This window comes from Ambystoma mexicanum, chromosome 11 (assembly GCF_040938575.1).
Source record: "Ambystoma mexicanum isolate Mex_15411 chromosome 11, UKY_AmexF1_1, whole genome shotgun sequence".
NCBI classification, from domain to species: domain Eukaryota; kingdom Metazoa; phylum Chordata; class Amphibia; order Caudata; family Ambystomatidae; genus Ambystoma; species Ambystoma mexicanum.
In genome coordinates this window covers 600,848,809-600,864,245 of record NC_090934.1, presented here as the reverse complement: position 1 = coordinate 600,864,245, position 15,437 = coordinate 600,848,809, and the positions used below count along the sequence as shown (strand labels likewise).

General features: G+C 49.0%; 1 protein-coding gene across 9 annotated transcripts in view; it reads right to left on the bottom strand.

Moving 5' to 3' along the window:
* The window catches only part of NAV2 (neuron navigator 2), a 972,027-nt gene that overhangs the window by 81,278 nt on the left and 875,312 nt on the right, over positions 1-15,437 (bottom strand). For 6 of the 9 annotated variants that reach the window (XM_069623466.1, XM_069623467.1, XM_069623469.1 and 3 more), the window contains 2 exons: positions 6,131-6,232; positions 2,569-2,722 (listed from right to left, as the gene is read on the bottom strand). In XM_069623466.1, coding sequence (XP_069479567.1) covers positions 2,569-2,722; positions 6,131-6,232 — 256 coding nt within the window. The remainder of the gene's footprint in view (positions 1-2,568; positions 2,723-6,130; positions 6,233-15,437) is intronic. The other 3 variants (XM_069623468.1, XM_069623470.1, XM_069623474.1) reach the window with 1 other exon arrangement.

The following is a 15,437-nucleotide window of genomic DNA, read 5'->3' as shown; positions in this document are numbered from 1 at the left end:
CCACTCACATCTTCTGTGCAGTGTTGCTGCGAGCTCCTTGAGCTCCCATCTTTGGGTTTCTTTTAAGTCCTCTGCTAACTCAATGTTACTAGAATAGAGGGATACTTTTTATCCTTCCTATGCTTTTCTGTTGCAAGATCAGCCCCCCCCCACCTTATATGGAGGGCTGAGGGGATACATCATATTCTTTTTCTCACTTCTTTAACTTGCTAGCTACAGTGGCAAGTCTGAGTGGCTGGTGGCAGTGGATATTTTCTACCAACCTTTCGTGATTTTAACACGCAGGCTGCCGTCGCAGCTGCGGTAAAGGACACATGGGTCACCATTGATCTAAAATGGTGCCGGTCTTCTTTTTTCTACAACTCATGATGGCTTGCACTTTCTTGAGCCTTACTCTGCTAACCTGGTTGGGGGGTGGGGGCGTTGGGGGAGGAGTTCTGCTCACTCCTTTGTCTTCGACGGGTTCGCATTGGGACGCCCACCTGGAGGTGCCAGTGTGTCTGGGGGGGACAGAAAGCTGGGAGGACACTGAAACGTCTTTGGTCCTTCACTGCATCTGCTTTGATCCAGTTCTAACTGGGTGCCTGGCTGTCCATTTGAGAGAGACACCACCCAAAGTTTGAATGTTGCATACATGCCGATTGGCTGGGTTCCTGAATGAAAGGTGAGTCTTGATGCTGAAGCCAGAGTCGACCATGGGAAGAAACATTCTGAAGAAGAAGGAAGGAGGAGGAGGAGGAGGAGGAGGAGGAGGAGGAGGAGGAGGAGGAGGAGGAGGAGGAGGAGTTCTGCAGCCACCTCCAGCGACCAACAAGCTGAGTGACAGCTGCAGGTGCGACAGGGAAGATCCAGGCCAGACAACTTCCTCCCTTGCACTAGTGGGCCTAGCCAGTTTCGAGACCAGCTACAGTTTGAGCCATCCCACGAAGTGCTGAGCCCTGCCAGGCCTGCAATACCGGAATACCCTGGGACCTCTGGCACTGCTGCAGTGCATAGTCTCATCGAGCGCGGTTCAGCTGCAAATCTGTGGGCATCTGTATGGCCCACGGATACTCAATCCCGATCGTATATGTCCCCTCAGAGGAGTTGAGGATCGAGAGGATGGCGAACGTCTGCCAGGTGACAATCATTGCTGTTCTGAAGCCTGTATTGAGCCTTCTCAACCAAGTGCCGTGAAGATTGTCTGCTGTGCATCTCTGTGATCGAGTCGGACTGTCTGCTCCTGCCAAAGCTTCTTCATCCACCCGCCAAGGCCAGATACCGAACCAGGGCTGCTGTTGTCTTACCTAGGGGACCCGCTGCTGACATCGCTCTATATCATAGAAGGTACTATCTAACTCCTGGATACGTATTTAGGTCGTTTTTATGTTCTCTCCTCCTGAGCTACTTGAGTCAAGTTGGAGTTGACGACCCGCCCATGTTTTCCCAGGCCCAAGGACATCTATAGGTTGGTATCCTTCAGGTGGCCTACCAAGTGCCCCTGAACCCTTTGAATCAAATCCTATTACTTGTCACAAAAAATGATTCTTCTGCTATTTGACAACTTTGTCATTGTCTGCCTTCCTTTATTCTGCCACCCAAGGGTCACTGGTCCTCTAGTGTCCCCATCTGACTTTTTGATAGGGTTGGACTTCTAAACAAAAGCCTTTCCTAAAGTTGTTAACATACCAGTATTGCTATTTCAGTAAATATTGGTTTATGAATGATTTGCTAACCTAAATATCCACTTACATGTAATTAATCTAAGGTCTAATACTGAAACAGCAAATATCTAGTGTATATATATATATCCATATTAACTATTTGTACTTACCTGAACTGTTTTGATTTTAACATTGCCTTGGTATCTATAATAAATAAGTCTATTTTAATAATAGTACAGTGTGTGTTTCCTTGACCATAGGTGTGCTCAAAGGTCTTTGTACTCAACTACAGCCCTTCTCCCTCCTAGACTAAGCCTGGTTGCTCGTCCATTGCTACCAAACATTTTGGGTAGTTCAGGCCAAACCTAAGAATTCGAGCCCTGTACACCCAAGAGTGATTCTTCTTCAGTCCTACCATAGGTGGACTTTAGTACCCCCCTCCAGTCCCGCAAACAAAAAGAAAGACTAGGTACAAGAAGGGATGCAGGTTCTTCCATAATCTGGCAGTGTGGCCTTGAACTGAGGTAACATGATGGGGCCCAGAGAAATTCCTTAAAATTATGCCTGCATAATAGTGTTGCTAGGCTGAACCAAATTATGTTGACCTCATAAAGCCTGTAGAATGGTAAACGCAGAGTTCCTTTGGACTGAAGACTGGACTCTGTCCATTTTATCAGAAGCTCAATTCTCCCTGGTGAAAGACCGGATGTGATAATAATGTGATGAATCACACACCTCTCTGCATGATTGGCCAAGCCCACAGTTTCAGAAAGGAGACATTCAAGTTAAGGACTTGTCCTTGGAACGGCTTCCACATGGGCTACAATGACGACAAATGGAATTCAAATCTTTCCCACCTTTCTCGGCCATGGAATATTTTACCCTCCCTACCATGCCTTTGCCCAATCATCACACCATTATTTACCTGCATTCTGTTCATGGCCTCACGCAGCTGGTCCAACTGATGTGCAGAGCTCAGGGCCTCCAGCCGGATGTCGGTCAGCTTCATCTCTTTGTCGCGGAGCTCGTTACGTAGCTGCATGACGCTATCAGCTTCACTCTCCATGCACTCAGAAATACTAACGAATATAAAAAAGGGGTGCTTAACAAATTGACGGTCAAAACGACAGAACAACCTTTCAAATCAGTGAAGTTAGTAAATTATTTTCTAATGTTATTTTGTGCATTTCCGCTTAAAGTGAGCGCTTTTAGATTTGATTCAGCAAAACGAAGTGGGTGTAATTTTCTAAGAAGGGAGAACATGTTAGGTGGCATTTACCTTTTCCCTGGCAGCAGCTCAAAGTGGCAGCTCTGACAGTGGTGTGGTGTGGTGTGTGTACACATGATTGTCACCCTTCTCTTGATTCTATACTGCTACATAGTAGCAATAGCGAAAAAAGGAAATACTGTGAAGGCATCATGAAGCAAGACACAGACGATAGACTTCTATTTCAAACTAAAACACTTTATTAAATCAAATGTCAGGATGGGTAAAGGTCTATCTTGTCCTGTGCTAAGGTGGGTTTTCCCTATTGGGATAAAACGAAGGAAAGTCTGAGTCAAATAGTTCCACTTGAAAGCTTTTCTGTGTTTTATAGATGCCCTCACCATAAAGACTAACAATGAGTAGGGATGTTAACCAAAGAAACAATGTTCAACTCAGAGGTCGGTGCTTCTTTCAGCTCTCTTTCCCACAAGTATAAGATAGTCCCACAAACGTCATAATATTACTTATCTTGAGCTTCAAGCCACATGGTTCAAGATAATCCTTGGGGTTCCCTTCCCCAAGTCTCATGTAACATAGTTCAAAACGAAAAGGGGTCTTGAGACCTTGCTCTCAAGACAACATGAATAGGTTTTTCAGACTCCGGGTTCCCTTCCCCAAGGCTTCAATTTCACTTTTTGTACTTGCTTTAGTTTGTTTTATCAGTTGGTTTTCCCTTTTCCCAATATCCTGGGTCTTCAATATTCAGGGTTCGCTGGTCTAGGCGCAGTTGTCAGACCACACAATCCACCCATTACAGGTCGCAACCAGGATCCCTGGCCTCTTCAGCCATGCTGGTTCCTTGGCACTGGCTCCTGTGCACAAAGGTGTTCTGCTTAGTCTTTTGGTTGGCCTCCTCACCTTATGTACAAAGTCTCACTCTTTTTGGCTTCTCCTTGTTAGCCTCTTGGAATATACTTTAATATTCTTATTGTGCTTCACAAGCATATTGCTTAATGGTGCTTTGAATAGAAGTTGCTTTTGATTCAATAGTTACTTGTGTTTCTTAAGGTTTAAGTATTCATTCCGATAAAAAAAAAAAAACACCCTCGTCATTGGAAAAGCACACTTATGGTTTAAATATCAGTTTGCTTTCAGTTTGGTATTCAAAAATTCATTCTTGTATACGTTTGTTTTCAGTTTGGTCTTCAAAATGCACTTTTGTTCTCCGTCTGCTTTTCAAAGGAGTAGGTGGTGTCCTCTTTAATCCTGGTCTGCCGGCATCCTGGTTTCGTTTCCAGTCCCACCACAGCTGGCTCCTCTTACAGCAGGTCTCCTGCTGGTCTCTGCCACGCCACCTCCCAGCTTCTCCCTGGGGTGTTCCCAGTGTGTCATTTTATGTACATGCAGCCTTCTAACAGGCTGCAGGTGTGCCTGGTCAATTAGATCTGCCTGACCGACATTAGAAAGACATGCCTGACTTTCACAATGCTCGGGAGGCAGCTTTCTCGTCCCAGTACCCAAGTGGTACAAGTGTGTAGTGTTCATTCATCCTAGACTCCTCTTCCTCGTCACAGTACTGTCGCATCTCAAATTAGGGAAAGTGAGGAGAACAGGCTTACAATATCCCATAAAGGGCGGAGTAGGGTCAGGTTGGTTGTTGGTAGTAAAGGGCAGATACCATGTCTCTTCCCAAGGGCACCGCACTCGTGGTTCCCAAAGACCCTGCCACCCAGGTGATCCTACCTCACTTGTCCATCCCCAGGGTCAGGATCCAAGAGTGATGGCCTTTCCCAGGCCACCTGTGCAGAGGATCCATGGGGGACAGGAGTGAGAATACCCTTAGGTTTCTCACAATACTAATATTTTAAAAAGTATCTTGTTATTTGAATGAAAATATGACCCCTTCCTCACAGGTGGCCATTTTATCAATAGTCAACTAATAAAACAACCTTTTCACTTACACTGCCTATATCGGCATAAGGAGCTGGCAAGCCTGCATGACCTTTCCTAGACGTGCATTCAATGTAGCCACATTGAAAAGGGCCATTTACACAATTCAGAGCTGTGTTTTAATATTTATATATTGTGCATAGAATATAGCACTGATTTGTTGATGTTTGAGAGATTAGTAGAGGAATCGATTTTTTCAAATTATTTTCTTAACCTTTGCTGTTTACACACCTAAGTGTTCCATTTCCTTGTGTGCTGGCATTGCCTGCGCCTCAACTGATCTGCAATGCCAACCACCACAATGATGTCACATGCGAGAAAGAAGTGATGCCAACGACCAGCCGGAGATGCAGGACTACAGCGCAGGTCTATCTGGACAGCCTTCTTTTGATAGAAATAGCAGTTAAAAAAAATTGTTTTAAAAGGGTGGATAGATCTAAAAATAAAAGAAATACAGCTGTGGACCTTGCAGTTAGAGGCCCTGCTCACATGGTGCTCAACGTCTAAACGAGGGTTTCAAAAGCCAAGGTAGGCTTGTATAAACTTACCCGGAGAGGCCCATTTTACAGGCATTCAGATTATAAGTGCTCCCCATATAGTCCCTATAGGAATGCTCAAAAAAAGGATATGACAACACAGCTGCAGACAAAACACTGATGCCAGATGAAATCATCATTTAAAGGTCTGCAATGAGAAAACCGAGAGCAGCCTTTTTACCAAGGTATTAGAAACAACAACTTAAGCAAACCTACCCAATAGTTTGCGGTGCCCAGAAAATGGATTCAAACATTCTGCAGACCTGGCACTACAAACCCCACGACAATACGATAATAGGTGTAAAACAAAAAGCATGTTATTCTCCCTTTGGGGTCTTTACATGACAAGGCAATCGACTGTTGGGCTTTAGTGATCTGAAGGAAGGAGTGCAGAATTGTAAAGTGTGAGGAATTGGCACTAGCCATTGAGTACCGTGGTCCAGAATCACCCTGTGCGGTTCCTGATGTGATGATTTTGTCCAAGAGCACCCATGTGACCCAGCGGAGTGCGTAAGATCATGCCAGTAATATTGTACACATGCTACATGCCACGATTTATGAAATCAGTGGCATCACTTATAATCTGGGTTTTTGTTTTGACATATTTGTTCTGGAATCGTTTGTACCATTCCTGCAGAATTGAGGCAAAAACTCTTGTCTGGAAACGCACTCAAGTGTATTTTATTGTGAGCGCCTGCTATTTTTGAGGCCAGCGCCAAAAACCTTGCACCTTTACTGGCATGAGCTGAGCTTTCACTGGTATGAACCCACACATCATGATGTTGCTATGTTACCATGACAGCCGGCTTTTCTGGTCAGAGCCATGCTCACACTTCATGTGCAACCGATCGGGCGAGACTCGCTTTCCTTTTGCACAAGGGTTAGTGTGGCGCGTGCTAAACAGATGACACGTATGGAAGAGACATTGTAACTCAGATCTTACAATTTGTGGATTTAGTGTTTTTCTTGCATTACAACCAAGCAGAAGATGGCACTACATACATGTTCACAAATATAAACGGACAGGGTAGAAAATAATATTGCCTGCTTTGAAGATTTAGAAATATATTTTTGCTTTAAACAGTAACCTTAACAGAACTTCAACTGTTTCTTTTTTAACTGACTGTGCTGAAACAGACTGCTTAAAAAATGTACGTCCTTTAAAGTAGAGTAAATGTTATTCTGTGAATTTCTGTTTTTTTCACAATGATCTAAAATCAGGCCGGAGCTTGTTTACTTCTCTGTGCATCCTACCTGTTGCTCTAGCATCTCATTTTCATTTTTGATCCTCCCGATCCTAGGAACTGAAACCACACACCAGGGCTGCTATCAAACTACTATAGCCTTCTCAGTCACAGGGAAGTTTTATTTTTTTGCCAATTTCCCCCAGAATATTTACTTTCTGTGTGAATCATAGATGATTTCTGGGGTGAGTGAAGTCCTTTTGCCTCACTCACCTGATTCAGTCCACTTTTAGGGTGCAGTGGTCAGTCCCTGTGGCTATCAGTGCTGGGCAATGGTCACCGACTATTTTACACCTTTGCTTTTACATTTCATCATAAACCCCCTTTAATTGCCAGCCCTAATGGCAGCAGCGCTCCAGACGGTTTAAGAAAAGTTTTGCTGCTGGTGCATTTTATAACAATAGGCCGCCTGCGGCGCTTCTTCCCACCACACCAGCTCGGGGCAGCCCTTGAAGACTCCGCCAAGCTGCCGCAGGTGTAGTACTAATGGCATCCGGGGGTGGGGGGCACGAATGGCGCCCCAGGTGGTCGCCCGGCCTGCCCTGCCTTCTTTAATGGAAATTAAAATTACTCAACGCTGTGACTAGAGTACTCGTTGTCCATAGTCCCCTTTCCTCCATCCTTGTGGGCATCCCCCAACATGGAGACAGTATCGGAACCTTTGGTAGCAAAAAATGAGCTTCCCCATTAAATTTAGTATAGCGCACAGGGGCGTGGCCTCGGGTATGGGAACAGCCCCCCAAGGTACCACCCTTCGGCACCTCACCTCAGTCCCCACGTTGGATGCTTAGATACCTGGCTATGCTTATTACCCATTAGCCCTTGGCATACTAGCGGGGGAAGGCAGGTAGAACGTATGGAGGGAAGGGAATATGGACTAGGAGTACACTAGCCACTACAGTGAGTAACTTTAATCACTCATATGTGCCGTCCACTTCCACCATCCTTGTGGGTGATTCCACTGAACAAGAACATAGGGTGGAGCTGTAACAACTTGCCTCACATCTAGGATGAAGCACAAAGGTTCTTCAGAACTGCCTGGCCAAACTGCATCACGCTTGGAGCTGGTGTCCAGCGAGTAGTGCTTACAGAATGCCGACAGAGAGGTCCAAGTAGCAACCTTGCTGGTGACATCCCAAGAAGCAGGTCTCTGAAATGTGACGGCTGTGGCCTTGGCTCCGACAGCATCGGAATGGATCGCCTCAGGAACCGGTCTGTCCATGGCCGTGCACGCCTCTGAAATGACCTGAACCATCCAGCAGGCGATAGAAGCCCTGGAAACCGTAGAGCCAGGGCAGGAGCCCCTAAAAGTCATAAAACAAAGCCTCAGACTTCCTGAAGGATTTAGTCTGAGAGAGATGAAACTTGAGGACCCTCTTGAGGAACAAGGAATGCAGGGCCCTCTACGCCCCTGACTGTGGGTTTGGGAAGCACCGGCAGGCATATTTCTTGATTCAGGTGACAAGGAGAGACTAGCTTGGGCAAGAAGTTTGGGTGAGTGCGCAAGATGACATTGTCGTTGTGAAACGCGGTGAAGGGCTCTCACAAGCACAACTTCTGCAGTTCTTTAACCCTGCATGCAGAGGTGAGAGCGACCAGTAAAATTGGCTTTAGTGTCACCAAGAGGATGTTCACAGAGGCCATTGGTTTGAAAGGCTTACACTGCAAAGCTGCAAGAACTACATTGAGGTCCCAGACCGGTGCAGCCTATACACATACAGAAAAAGTCTCAACAACCCCTTAAGGTGGGCCTCAACCACCGGGTTGGCCACAGAAAACACATGCTCAGGGGTAATTCTTTCAAGCCCCTATGGATGCCAAATAGGAGCAAATATCCACCTGCAATCCAGACTGAGCCATTTGTGCTGAAAAGCCAGTACATCATCCAGAGGGCAGGTGACCGGATCCAGACCCTTGTCACAAGCCTAATGGAAGAACCCAGTCCATTCACTCTTAGACTGGGACGAGTCGAGGGCCTCGTGGTCTGCTGAATGATGTCCCAGTTGTCATCCGATAATTGAGCATGCTGAAGACTCAGCTGGTCAGGAACCAGGGTGCCAGCATGGTCGGGTCCGAATGTTCCACCGCCCCGTCCCCTGCTGCATCAGGAATCCCCTGCTGGAGATCGGAAGGTGGACAGATTCCTGGAGCACAACAGCAGCAGTACTGTAAATCAGGGTCTTGAAGGCCAGTGGGGGGTGGGGCAATCAAGATGAGGCTGCAACCCCAGCTGGAGCTTGCAGAGGGTCTGTTGGAGCAGAGGGCTGGGTGGGAACGCATAACACCTACAACCGTGCCAGCAGATCTAGAAGGCATTCTCACAGAGACCCCCAACCCTGTCCTGTCCATGAAGTAAACTGGGGGCATTTGGAATTCAGAGCTGATGCGAACAAAATCAGGTCCGCGGACCACCAACGCTGGAATAGGGGCAACAAGGATTCAGTGTACAACTCCCACTTATAGGTGTTGAACCTCAAGGGGGCCAGCTGGTCCGCTTCCACATTGCATTCCCCTGGGAGGTGGATTGCTGAAATCAATATTTCCTGCATCAGGGTCCATTCCCAGATTGATACCGTCTCTATGCAGGAGAGGGGGGGGGACTGGTGCCACCCTGCTTGTTCAGGTAAAACATTGTAGTAGAATTGACCATCTTGACCAGAGCAGACCTGTCCCTAATGAGGGGCAAAAATGCCTTGAGGGCCAGGCCCAATGCCCTGAGCTTGAGCAGATTGCTATGCAGGAGAGCTTCTGTCCAGGACCATGGGCCATGATCACGTAGCCCTCCAGAGTAGCCCCCAGCCTGAAAGAGAGGAGTCAGTCGTCGCCACCAGGGTAGGCACCGTCAGGTGAAGGGGACTCCCACAGAAACATTGACATCCCTGCAAAGATCAGGCAGTAGGAGTAGTGGTATTGGGAACCTGTCCGACTGAGACCCCGTCTCCTGATCCCAATTGGCTGCCAAGTGGAGCTGGAGGTGCCTCAACTTGAGACGAACGTGATGTACAGTGAGGATGCAGGAGCGCATCAGGCCAAGAATGTGCCCCACCAACTTGCAGAGGGACAGGAGCCTCTCGGGTGTAGCGAACACCCGCTGAACGGTAGTGCTCCAAAGCACCCGTAGAACACCAGTTCCTGAGATGGGCACAAGTGTGACAAACCAAGTTGATGAAGGATACTTGCCAATCTCTGCCAGGAGAGCAAAACCCCTTGGGGTGACACCACCATCACCAGCTAGTTGTCCAAATAAAGAGTACAGATGGCCCTCCAAGCAGAGGAGGCCTGCCACTGTGTTCATCAACTTTGTGAAGACATGAGGGACTGAGTTCAGGCCAAAGGGCAGCATCTTATACTGAAAGTGGAATGACAATCGTGAATTACAGAAACTTCCAATGCAGTTGGTAGATGGGTACATGCAGGTACGCATCCTTGTGGTCCAGGGTACACATCCAGTCCCTTGCACACAGACTCGGATATGTGTGCAGGAGCAATCATCTTGAAGCGTTCCAGTGGGCAAGAGAGATTTATAAATGACAGGTCCTGGACAACCCTCAGGCCAGCCTGGTTATTCTTGGGTACCGCAAAAATCCTGGAATAGTATCCATAGCGCCGATCTGAAAGTGGAACCGGTTCTATCGCCTGCATCTCCAAGAGTGAAAGGACCTCCCATAAAAGAACCGGGGACCTGATCTGACGAAGAGGAGGAGAGGATGCTAGAGGCAAAGGAAGAGTGGGGCTTAAACTCGGTCCTGCCCTTGGACTGAGGGAAGGATTTCAGCCCAGATTTAGCCAGGATGGCCAAGGACTTGACGGTTTGAGTGGAAGTTATCTTCTTTGTCAAAACCTAGTGGTGTGCATCCATGCCATCCTTCTTACCGCGACACGAAGACACAGTCCTCTGCTGGTTGTGTGGATGTGGGAGACCGAGGACTCCATGATGTCCTGCGCGATAGCCCGGGCATCTGCCAGACCGGCCTTGAAAGAGGCTGTCCAAAGGAAGGTCGGGCAGCAATTCCCCAAGCTCTAGCCACAGAGTCTGGTTAGCTGCAGCCAAGAGGGCATCTGCATTGGCTTGCCACAGATGCAGTCCTGAGATGGAATAACAGCACTTTCCCAAAGACACAAGGACTTTGTCCTAGTTGGAGAGACAACTTGGCTCCCATGGAGGAAGAAGACGAAGACTATCAAATTAGAATCCAAGGCGGGCGCAGCCACCCCTGAATAAAGCAGCTGCGGGAGGATTGGCCCCCTGTCCGTCAGCGTGAACCTGCAGTCCAACTTCTTGTTCATCGGGGCTTAGGCCCAGGGCTTCTCCCAGATCTTTCGCGCCACCTGCAGGACATCCTTCGGGAGAGGGATGCCATACCGGATTGTAATGCGCATACCCAAGACCTCTGCTAGCAACCCAGACTCCTGGGGGGATTCCTCGGGCAGAGGGTCCCCCATGAACTCCAAGCCCTCAAGGCGGTCATGAAAGGCCTTAACAAGTGCTGAGGGTTCATCGTCCTGTGCATTGTCGTCGTCATTAACCCAAACCCCCTTTTTTTTTTTACAGGCAGCGGGAAGTACGGGCCCTGAGACACAGGTGCCAACAGTATCCCCCCCCCAAAGTCCGGCACCAAAGACAGGTCCAATGGCTGTTGGAGGTGTGGGGGGGCATTGGTGGTACAGGTGGAGGGGTCTGGACAACTGGTAGGGCCTGGACCGGGGGAGGGACTGGCACTGAAACCGGCAGTGTGGAAGGAGTACAAAGTTGGAAGGGTCCGGAGTGGCATCACCTGCAGGATGACCTTCAAAATGTACTTCAGGAGCCCCTTCATCTGAGGGGAACGCATGAGGAAGAGAAAGCACCCTAAGAAGTGGTCCTCGTAGGCCGCAAGGTCCCTAGGGGTCTGGCTCTCTGAGGCCTGGGCCTCTGCTCCTGGTCAAAGCGCTGAGGCACCTGGGGTGTGTAGTTGTAAGGCTGTGATGGGTAGATGTATCCCCGAGGAGACAAGATGCCTGTATCGTACAATCCGCTGCCGCTTCCAGAAGGAAGGGGACTGGGAACATCTTGCAAAGCCCATGTGATGAACTAAAGCACAGGTGGGCCCCGAGTTGGCTCCAAGATGGCCACCTGCATGACAGGTTCCGCCACGTGTCTTTCTGCCGTTTTGAAGCCTTCCGCCAAGCCCTGGGCGAAAGGGTGCGAAGGCCCTGAGCCACGAGAGGCCTCAGACATGGGAAGATACAGCTTGGATCTTGCACCCGAAGCAGAAGCGCTGACCTCAGAGAGAACTCTGGTAGGCTCTGAGTACACAGCCGGCCAGCCGGTAGTAACGCCCTTACTCATGACCTTGGAGCTAGCTTTGGTAGGCTTGACGCCCTCAGTGCCGGTAGCCATGCTGGATTGTGCAGAGGCCAAACTCTTGAAGGTGGCACTCGATGATCCCTTACCCCCTGGGGTTGAAGAAGAGAACAACCCTGATCGCCCTTCAGAGGACAGCCTGGTAGGGCCCCAAAGCCCCCCAGCTTGGGAGCCGGTGGCCTTAGAGGCCTTGGGCCTGCCAGAACCTGAATCCAAGGAACTCTGATCCGTGGGAACCCTGGAAAAGGAGTCGCTGTGCTGTGGAGCGTGCTGAACAGAGGGCCGACCATGTCTTGATGAGAGGTCCTGACAAAGTCCTTAAGGTGGGGTGGAGGAGAAGTGTAGAAGATATTCCTCCACCACAACAACTGATTCTTCAATGCCCTGTGACCGAGAGGGCTGCAAGCCGAACATGCATCACAGCGGTGGTTGGGCTCCAAACACTCAAGACAGAGTGCATGAGGGTCCGAGGCTGGGAACAAGCGGTTGCATGAGGCACATCTTGTGAATCCTCCGGCGGCTAACATGCACCGGGGGAGGCGATGCACCGAAGGGAAGTTAAATAAAATTGAAAATATAAAACCGGGGGCAGAAAGCTAACAAAGTCTCCACGCTGGCTGTCAGGTCTGACACTGTCCATGAGTAGAAAGGGACTGAGGTGAGGCACCGGAGGGCAGGGCCTCGACAGGGCATTCCCACGCCCGAGACAACGCCTCAGCTTGCTACACTAAATTTAAAGGAGAAGCTCCATTTTTCACTGCCAAAGGTTCTGGTACCATCCCCATGTTGGGGGACGCCCACAAGGGTGGAGGAAAGAGGACGGAACGTAGAAGTATGTTACAGGGACACAGTGAATTTTTCTTTTGTGGAAGCAACACCCCTGTTACTTTTGTAACGTGTACTGAATAGGCTGTTGGCAGTTAATTGATTTTTATCTTTTTTGGTGTGCAGAGCGTTTCTTCATTTAGTTTTACCACAAAAGTGGCCTTTTGAGTAACATATCCACAACATGGCTGTTCATCATGGTTTAGGCCCTGTATTTTGTGCTATCTTTTTGTTGCCCATCTTCTTTCCCCCACTGCTGCTTATACAGGTCAGAAACTGTCATACAAGTGCGTGAACCTTTTCAGTAGCCTGACTGCATTTGGGTTTGAGACTGTGTGTTCACAATCCACGCTCATCCAGTGTATGTTCTGTTGCTGAGCAAACTGTGAGGTGGCAGGCTGCCATGAATGGCCAGCCTTTACCTGTTTGAATGTTTCAGACCCTTTTCATTGGTGATCTGTGATCCCTCTGAGCCTGGGTTCTGGTTAAAGGTTGAGGACATGGGGCAATTCAAGATAATCAATAACACGATTAGAGGATGCATAGCCAAAGGCCTAACAGAGAATCACCGGACGACTACTGCAGTGACCAGCATTGTCTAGGCCAATCATTGCCCACTTGACCTCTGCCTGGAAGATCACTGAAGACTTGGAACTAGGTGCTTTCCTCCTCTGGGCAGGTGGGCTTTGTTAGGAAAGATTTCGTAATTGTAGGTAATTTCCCTTCCATGTGGCAACCCCTAAACTTTTTGCTGTTGTTTTTCACCTTGTTCTTGACTTTGCCCGAGAAGTGCAGCCTTCTGCCGCACTCCTCTGGGCTTTCGCTCCTTTCTTACGGGGAAACTGACATGCCCCTAAGACAGTCAGTACCGGGGAACGCTGTTTCCCGTAGTTTCTTTTATCATGTTGCGGCTTTCGTGCAACATGACACAAGAGGGCACTGTAAGCTAAGTTACAGCTCTCTTGGGTCTCTAGCCTTCTACAGGCCCTAGATACTCGTTTAGGATTGTATCTGATCGGTGCAAGTGATTCAGGGACGGGAATGGTGGCAGCGATCGTTTGTGTTTTGAGCTCCTTTTGGCGTTCTAAGCGCGTTTTCCGCGCTTAACCCAAAATGGTGGCCTGGCTCCCAAAATGGCCAGACCACGAGGCTCCTTTGTCCTGTCCGCTGACCGTCTTGCTCCCTTCACCTTCCCCAGGTCGAGCCGACCCGGGGCCTTCCTTATTTGGGCATGTACTTTACCGCGAAACACGGATGCTTTTGCGGGCTTCTACATGTCTTGTGTGTGCCTCCAGGATGTGGGCTGGGATGTCTGGTCCCAATACACATCCTGGGTGCCAGAGAGTCTAGGGTGGTGTGAATGCCTGGGACCACCGTGGTCCGTGATTGGTCCACGAATGGTGTGAGTGTTGATGAGCGGATCTCCCATTGGGTCCCCTCCGTTTTGGCGCGAAGGGAAGCGTGGATAAGAGGGGGCTGGAAACACCACTACCATGTCGATCTCCTGAGTTCTCACGAACGAAGGAATAGAGGAGCCAAGTATCCTGCAACCAAGAGGCTGGACCGAGGAATCGCTGGTGACCCGCTGAAGGACTTCTCCTCTGCACTGCTGTCGCCTTGTGAAACCCTTTTCACCTTTGATCGAACCAGAAGGCCTGTACTGGTACTTCGACCCTTGGAATAGCGGGAACAGCTATTCTTGGCATCTTCACCATCTCCTGCCAGTAAGCCTTCGGAAGCGTCTCTGGGCCATCCAGCTGACTGACCAGCTTACACAGGAGTCTTGCTCTGTAACCGCCGCCAGGTTGTGTAGTATTTGAGTCGTTGTCACTCTCACACGCTTCGTACACTTGGCCTTCCCAGGTCTGAAGTGAGTAGTGTACATTTGGCTCAGATACACACGGCCGCTCCGTTGCCCTGCTGTGGTAACAAACTGTGTGGGTTTCTTCGATTGGGACGTCTTTTTACTCAACACGACGACAAGGCTTTCCCTGCTCTTCTGAACCTTCCAGCTGCTGAAACTGACGCGGAGAAGCCTGGGTCTGCTTGCATCGGGGACCGGTGAGTAGCATAGCTAGGATCTGGTCGCCCTCCTGCAGGAGCCCATTGCTTTTCCCCGCTGTGTCAAACAGCACCCTTTTCCGTACTCGTGCTCTGCTTCTGCCCACTGTGGAGGCTGCGCTTGAGTCGCGGAACAACAACTTCTTTTGTGCACTAAACTGAACTGCCTGATTTCCCTCGAAGAGCTTCTCCTTTTGCCCGTTGGCACCAGCGCGTGCAGGTACTTTTGAGCACAAGGCTCCACTCTTCGCAGGGCTCGGACTTCCATCTAGTTAGGTGCCTCTGAAGGCGAACTGGGTCTAAGCATTATTTCGCACTGCCTGGCTTCCTTCCCTTTTAGGTGGACTACCCATTTCGTGCACCTAACGCTTGAGACTGTCGTATTTGTATATATATTGTGTTGATATGGTATGTGTTGGTTTACTATCGTTATATTGTGATTTTCTCGCTACGGTCATTGTTTTAAAGGCCTTGAAATAAATGTGTATATTTTTAATATAACAACTGTTTGGAGTAGTTTGTAAGTGATCTTGCTTTGTGTGCTCATTGCGGGCTTTCAGTCACCCTCACCCCTCTTGAGACCTAGTCTTGACCGCCGCGATCGCTACCTGGATTGGTCTGGCTCGT